This window comes from Chrysoperla carnea, chromosome 5 (assembly GCF_905475395.1).
Source record: "Chrysoperla carnea chromosome 5, inChrCarn1.1, whole genome shotgun sequence".
In the NCBI taxonomy this organism is placed as follows: Eukaryota; Metazoa; Arthropoda; class Insecta; order Neuroptera; family Chrysopidae; genus Chrysoperla; species Chrysoperla carnea.
Window position 1 is genome coordinate 28,527,662 of NC_058341.1, and position 8,578 is coordinate 28,536,239.

The 8,578-nt window shown below is 27.5% G+C and overlaps 1 protein-coding gene across 1 annotated transcript; it reads right to left on the reverse strand.

The window, feature by feature from the left end:
• Positions 1-6,090: 6,090 nt before the first annotated feature.
• Positions 6,091-8,360, reverse strand: LOC123300311 (venom protease-like). Its single transcript, XM_044882867.1, has 6 exons — positions 8,251-8,360; positions 7,803-8,021; positions 7,513-7,664; positions 7,321-7,445; positions 6,425-6,854; positions 6,091-6,365 (listed from the first exon to the last, which is right to left on the reverse strand). The coding sequence occupies exons 1-6, from the start codon at positions 8,348-8,350 to the stop codon at positions 6,192-6,194; spliced, it is 1,200 nt and encodes a 399-aa protein (XP_044738802.1). The 5' UTR covers positions 8,351-8,360; the 3' UTR covers positions 6,091-6,191.
• Between the last annotated feature and the right edge of the window lie 218 nt (positions 8,361-8,578).

Here is an 8,578-nt window from a genome sequence, read left to right on the forward strand (position 1 = left end):
AAAGTGAGGTCAAGTTCGTGAATGAGCAACATGGGTCACTTGGGTCATGGGTCCGTAGTACCCATCTTGTAAACCGTTAAAGATAGAATAAAAGTTTAAATGTAAAAAATGTTCCTTATCAAAAATTAAACAACTTTAGTTTGAAACATTTTTTCGTAAACATCTCTGTTTACCCGTGAGGGCGACAATTAGGGCGGAAATTTTATAATATGTACTATACTTGATTATCAGTTATGTAATTAAAACATCTAAATGGAATGTATTTTGTAAGTATGAGCTATAAGTTCCAGTGTAGATATAAGTACTATTGTCCGAATGATTCGTATTATTTGCGAGAATTAATTTTGTCCTGATATTAAATTAAAATAATTTTAATAAAATATATTTTAAACAAGTGAAAACATACAATTGACTGAGTTAATTGTTGAAATACCATGAATAAATAGTTTTGATTACTCTATCACATTGCACATATACAATTTATATAATACATACTATAAAATTTACGCCTAATTTGCGCCCTCACGGGTAAACAGTGATGTTTAAGAAAAAATGTTTCAAGCAAAAGTTGTTTATTTTTTTATAAGGAACATTTTTTACATGTAATCTTTTGTTCTATCTCTAACGGTTTACAAGATGGATCCTCCGGACCCAAGACCCAATTGACCTATGATGCTCATTTACGAACACGACCTCACTTTTTACGTCCTGAGTACGCTGTAAAAATTTCAGCTCGATCTTTTTTGTTTTTGAGTTATCGTGTCCACAGACGGACGGACGGACAACCGGAAATGGACTAATTAGGTGATTCTATGAACACCTATAGCAAAATTTTGTGCATGGCATCAATATTTTTATGCAACAAACTATTTTTTACAAACTTGGGACTAAACTTAGTATACCTTGCATATTACATATATGCATGGTATAATGATAGTAGAAGAATGAAGTATAAAAACCACTCGAAAAAAATTTAAACCTTACCATTATGGCAGTGAAATATGGACCCTAAACTGCAACAAAAATGAGTTGAGAATTGTCAATGCACTTGCTTATAATTTTTATAAAGAAATTCTATGTGTTCCGAAATCTACCCCTAATTCGGCAATTAATATTGAATTAGGTGTGACATCCATTGAAGAACTCACACAAAAAGCCTTGTGATACTTTTTACGAATAATGAAAAGTGACAAATATTTACACAATGTATGAACGGAAGTTGGAGCGACGAATTTGCTATAAAAATGAACGAATTAAATATCAGGGAACCTTATGATAGTATAAACAAAAAAGTTATCCAAAGAAAAGTAAATGAAAAATCGACAAATCAAAACAAAATCAATTTGAATTTTCAAAAATCAATTTTCAAGTATGTACGCAATTTGTAAGTAAGTACGGCTTTAAATGGAACAGCCGAGGGATAAATGATGAACGTGTTTGTGTTTTATGTCGCAGGATAGAAAGTGTGGAACATTTGTTGGAAGATTGCGAAGGTAAAGCTGGATGTTTAAGAGACAAGGTCAACGAATTCACTCTGTTTTCAGCATTAAGCATCTTGAATGAGTATGACGAAAAAAAGGTACCCATCATAACAGATTATCTAAATCATATTTTAACCAGAATCACATATTGCACACTTATTAATTATTTTGTGCTTTTTTATCACTTAAAAATTATATTTTTTCTTTCATGAATAGATTCATTTACAGAATTACTTTTTTTTAGAACATTTATAGAATTTATTTTTAATATTAATAATTTAAAATATTTGGAATGTAATTTTAATGTTTAAAATTTAGAATATTTAATATAATTAATTATTGTTTTTGTAATTGTTTTCTTTTATATTAATAATTTGACTTTTAATGTCAAAATTTGTAAAATTGATTATTATATCAAATAAATGTTATCTAAATCATATTTTAACCAGAATCCATTTATTGCCCACTTATTAATTATTTTTTGCCATTTTATCACTTAAAAATTGTATTTTTTCTTCATGAATAGATTCATTTACAGAATTACGTTTTTTTAAGAACATTTATAGAATTTATTTTTAATATTAAGAATTTAGAATATTTGGAATGTAATTTTAATGTTTAAAATTTAGAATATTTATAATTAATTATTGTTTTTGTAATTGTTTTATATTGATAATTTGACGTTTAATGTCAAAATTTGTAAAATTGATTATTATATCAAATAAATGAATGAATAAAAATTGACAGTATTTTACATGAACTGAAGCGCACTATATTGATTAATTATCACAAAAATTATGTTTTAAAGATTGTTCGAAACACATCAATTTAGTTTTTTTTTATTGCAATAAGTTTAATAATTCACACTTTAACTGAATCTATGGATTTTCTAATTAATATATTGATTAATTATGATTTCAACTACTAGAACATGTCAAATCGATACACGCTATGTCCAACACCTAGCTATATATATAATATACATAATTTAGATGTTTTAATTTAACTTTTATATATTGGTACACCTGGTAACTTGTAGCTAGGTGTTGGACATAGCGTGTATCGATTTGACATGTTCTAGTAGTTGAAATCATAATTAATCAATATATTAATAAGAAAATCCATAGATTCAGTTAAAGTGTGAATTATTAAACTTATTGCAATAAAAAAAACTAAATTGATGTGTTTCGAACAATCTTTAAAACATAATTTTTGTGATAATTAATCAATATAGTGCGCTTCAGTTCATGTAAAATACTGTCAATTTTTATTCATTCATTTCTTTGATATAATAATCAATTTTACAAATTTTGACATTTAACGTCAAATTATCAATATAAAACAATTACAAAAACAATAATTAATTATAAATATTCTAAATTTTAAACATTAAAATTACATTCAAAATATTCTAAATTCTTAATATTAAAAATAAATTCTATAAATGTTCTAAAAAAAACGTAATTCTGTAAATGAATCTATTCATGAAGAAAAAATACAATTTTTAAGTGATAAAATGGCAAAAAATAATTAATAAGTGGGCAATATATGGATTCTGGTTAAAATATGATTTAGATAACATTTATTTGATATAATAATCAATTTTACAAATTTTGACATTAAAAGTCAAATTATTAATATAAAAGAAAACAATTACAAAAACAATAATTAATTATATTAAATATTCTAAATTTTAAACATTAAAATTACATTCCAAATATTTTAAATTATTAATATTAAAAATAAATTCTATAAATGTTCTAAAAAAAAGTAATTCTGTAAATGAATCTATTCATGAAAGAAAAAATATAATTTTTAAGTGATAAAAAAGCACAAAATAATTAATAAGTGTGCAATATGTGATTCTGGTTAAAATATGATTTAGATAATCTGTTATGATGGGTACCTTTTTTTCGTCATACTCATTCAAGATGCTTAATGCTGAAAACAGAGTGAATTCGTTGACCTTGTCTCTTAAACATCCAGCTTTACCTTCGCAATCTTCCAACAAATGTTCCACACTTTCTATCCTGCGACATAAAACACAAACACGTTCATCATTTATCCCTCGGCTGTTCCATTTAAAGCCGTACTTACTTACAAATTGCGTACATACTTGAAAATTGATTTTTGAAAATTCAAATTGATTTTGTTTTGATTTGTCGATTTTTCATTTACTTTTCTTTGGATAACTTTTTTGTTTATACTATCATAAGGTTCCCTGATATTTAATTCGTTCATTTTTATAGCAAATTCGTCGCTCCAACTTCCGTTCATACATTGTGTAAATATTTGTCACTTTTCATTATTCGTAAAAAGTATCACAAGGCTTTTTGTGTGAGTTCTTCAATGGATGTCACACCTAATTCAATATTAATTGCCGAATTAGGGGTAGATTTCGGAACACATAGAATTTCTTTATAAAAATTATAAGCAAGTGCATTGACAATTCTCAACTCATTTTTGTTGCAGTTTAGGGTCCATATTTCACTGCCATAATGGTAAGGTTTAAATTTTTTTCGAGTGGTTTTTATACTTCATTCTTCTACTATCATTATACCATGCATATATGTAATATGCAAGGTATACTAAGTTTAGTCCCAAGTTTGTAAAAAATAGTTTGTTGCATAAAAATATTGATGCCATGCACAAAATTTTGCTATAGGTGTTCATAGAATCACCTAATTAGTCCATTTCCGGTTGTCCGTCCGTCCGTCTGTGGACACGATAACTCAAAAACAAAAAAGATCGAGCTGAAATTTTTACAGCGTACTCAGGACGTAAAAAGTGAGGTCGTGTTCGTAAATGAGCATCATAGGTCAATTGGGTCTTGGGTCCGGAGGATCCATCTTGTAAACCGTTAGAGATAGAACAAAAGATTACATGTAAAAAATGTTCCTTATAAAAAAATAAACAACTTTTGCTTGAAACATTTTTTCTTAAACATCACTGTTTACCCGTGAGGGCGCAAATTAGGCGTAAATTTTATAGTATGTATTATATAAATTGTATATGTGCAATGTGATAGAGTAATCAAAACTATTTATTCATGGTATTTCAACAATTAACTCAGTCAATTGTATGTTTTCACTTGTTTAAAATATATTTTATTAAAATTATTTTAATTTAATATCAGGACAAAATTAATTCTCGCAAATAATACGAATCATTCGGACAATAGTACTTATATCTACACTGGAACTTATAGCTCATACTTACAAAATACATTCCATTTTCGCAAAACAGTAATTTATTCAAGAATCATGAATAATTTTTGTCAATAGATGCTGTTTTATCCAAAACAGTTAAAACGTTTCACAAGACACAAGTAAAAACAAGACGTTGATGAAGGTTGAAGGTTAGAGTATCAAAGACATTTACAGAAATGTTCTTTCCACAATAATTTAATTCGCTATTAAAATAACAGTGTAAGAAAATGAAATGATTCGTTAATTATTTTGAAACATAATTGTGATAGTAAAATTTTCTTGATTAAAAATTGATATTTTTATTTAGAAGTTTTATTTTATTCGCGAGCATTATTTTCAAAAATGGGAATGACCAAAGTAGGTATATGGCTGACTCAATAGTAATATTAGTTTAAAACTAAACCTTATGGAAGAACAATTTGAAGAATAGAAAGTGAACTGAAAAATGATAGAAGTTTATGAAAATCCTTACAATAGGTATAAATGTGAGGAAAATTGTAAATTAAATTATTATAAAAGTGAACAGACCTTTGATTAAGACCTTGAATTTTTTTCACTGTATCTTTATGAAATTATACCTTGGGAAAAAATGTAGGTATTTTTTGAGAAGACAATATAAAACAATTTAAACTTTACCGTCGGCTAATTTGCACTTAATAATATTTACGATAAGGAAAATCACACTTGAAATTAAGTAAATACTATTATATTTCTAGGAAAATTTTTTCTTTTCAGTAATAATATCACGGATTTTTGGAATACGTAGAACGGAGCTTGGATTTTTTTTTTTTTAGTTTTATAGAACATTTTTTTATGTCTGATATATTGCCTCTATTTTAAAAGATTCATCTAAGATTGGTTTTGGCATTCAAGGATTTTGCATAAATCGTATCTTTTGTTATTTTTTCATATAGATAAATATCCGAATATCCGAAGTTTAGGAAATATTATTTATTTTTATTCATCATTGATAGAAAACTCATATCGCTGATATGAGTTAAATGGCTTGTCCATTTTAGGCGTTTTTGGAACTGCCTGGTTATTATAGATGCCACACTACTCAGAGTTAGACTAAAAAATCTCTAGTATACAAATGAAGCAGAGAAAAATACAAATTATTAGAAGCATTTATCCAAAAATTTCATTTCAACATATCATAAGAAGGGAAAAATATTATTTATTGGGCATAAGTTTGACATGTTAAAAAAATATTTCCGCTTGGTATTTTGGAAATTTTATTCAGTTTCCAAAAAAACCAGCATACATAATAAAATGGTCCAATGGAGCAAGGAAGGAAATTTTTTTTAAATAAAAATAAAGAAAAGAGAAACAATGACACTATTTTAATGAATTTAATTTAATTGTAAAAAATATATATAAATAATTCATGAAGTTAATAAATTAATTAAAAATATAAGTACTTAAAATTTGATAAAAATTATCAAGTATAACAGCCAAAAGTCTTAATAACAGCCAAACATTGGTATTGTATCACAAAAGTTTATTTTCTCCAAACATTATCTTCAATCCATTCCATATAAGGAGCTACACGAGTATATACGCCTGGACCTTTTCCAGCTCCACATGGCTTGCCAAATGATACTACGCCTAAGACATAATACATACACTTGTGTATATCGGTGGCGTAAATTTGTATAGGTCCTCCTGAATCTCCCTAAAATGAAATAATGCACTTAAACATAGAGCTTATTCCAAATATTTTTTCAGACTTACATCACAAGCATCTTTATTTTCTTCATCTTTTCGTGCTCCAGCACAAATCTGTATGTCATTTTTAAAACCATCTTCTAAGCGATGTTTTGGTTTCCATTGTGCTTTACAATCAGATTCCGGCATAATACTAAGTATGGCCAATTGTAAATGTGAAGAACGTTTTTGTGGATAGAAGAAATGTTGTGTACCCCATCCCGTTACAATAGCTCGATCTTGGGACACTACATTTTCCGGCCATAAACATGCTGGTCTAATATAAGCACTAAACTTAACTGTTGTATGTAATTTTAATAATCCAATGTCGTTATAATGATTATCTTGATATTTTGGATGTACTAATCGTTCAATTACGTCAAAATCTTGAGGTTTTGCATCGTCCAAATCATCTTTGAAATCCAACTCTCCAAGCCGAACATATTTGGCAACGCCACTAAAAATTAACATAGATACCATTAATAATCGCTCCCAATATGACGATTTAAGCGGTTTTGAGAATTTAATTTCTCAAAATCCTTAGTCACATGATCGATCATAGTTTACAAATGGGACAATAACTGATAGAAGCTTATACAGTGTGTCACATTTAAGATGTGATGAGTTACATTTTTAACATAACTTACCCAAAATCAGAACTTTAAGCTCAACCTTAACTACAAATTGACAAATAGAGCCGATTCTTAATATTTCGCTCTTATTTGTAAATTTCTATTAGGCTGAGTTTATAGTTCAGATTCCTGTTAAGTATCTTAAAAAATGTAATCCATCGTATGACTGTGGAAAATTTCAAATCAGTACTCCTATAAATGACGACAATATGAGGGTATCTTCATCTTAAATGCAACACACTATATAAACATAAATCTTTGGAGTCCTGTCGAAAGCTGCATTTGACTTACCTTTTAAAAGTAGTAACGCAATGTGCAGCAGTGACTACCCATTGATCACTTATTAAAGTGCCACCACATTCCCAAGCTCTTGCAAAAGTTCCTTCTTCTACTTGTGTATCATATCCAATTAAGGCCTATAAATTGAATTTCAAAATCTTGATTTAGATTTTGTATAAAAAAAAAAGGAATAATAATACGAACCATGTGAGGGAATTCTTTTCCCTTAGCCAATTCTCCTCCATAAATTAAGGGTCGATATGGAAATCCGCATTCTGAATGATTCGTAGGTATTGCACCTGGTACATTGAATGGAATATCGGTTGTGTAAATAGATTTCGCATACTCTCGACACACTGCAATCAAATAAAGAAACTATTTTATTTATTTGAACAATTTATTTGAAAAATAAAAATCATTTTTTTTATAATTATGTTCTTTTATGTAATTTCTTTATGATCATTGGCTATATTTAATTTAAAAAAAAATCATACTCTGCCTGTTAATGTTATCCCCTAATCGGGTTCCAGACTCGACGTTTGGCGGCGCTTCAACTGTGTTGCGACAACAAACTATCTCTGTATTGTTTTCTAAAATACTACAAGTTTGTGGATTAATATCCTTATTGAAAAGTTCGTCTACAGCTTCAGCACAATCATCTAGCTTCATACAGGTACCAGGTGACTGACTTCTTTTATGGCTACAAACTGACCCTGAAAATAAAAATAAAATATTAATAACATAATTGAAACATAATTGGTTTAAAAATCCGTGGAAATTATATTAGTTAGATAACAGAGCAACACTTGACATTACACTTGGAAGTGCAATGTAAGAAAATAAATTATACAATGAACAAACCTTGAATCTATTTTCAGTATAATTACCTTTATAAAATAAAATATTTATGAAAAAATGGTTTAAAAAAAATTAAAACAATACCTTCGCGTAATTGACACTGAATAATATTTACACTAAACAAAATCACACTTAAAATTATGTAAACACTAAAAGATTTAATCACCCTCATATTCTTTACCATTCTTCTATTGTACGCTTACAAAAATACAATGACTTGAAAGCAGACGAAGACCATAATTTATATTAATTATTTTAATCAACACTTTTCCTTATTATTAATTATCAATCATAACTGACCAAATGTTTTCAATTGAATTTTTTTAATTTTTTTTCTTTTTTGTTGTTTCTAAAAATTTTTAATAGCTTTTCCAGAATTAATACATAACAATCTAAGAAAGATAAGGAAAAA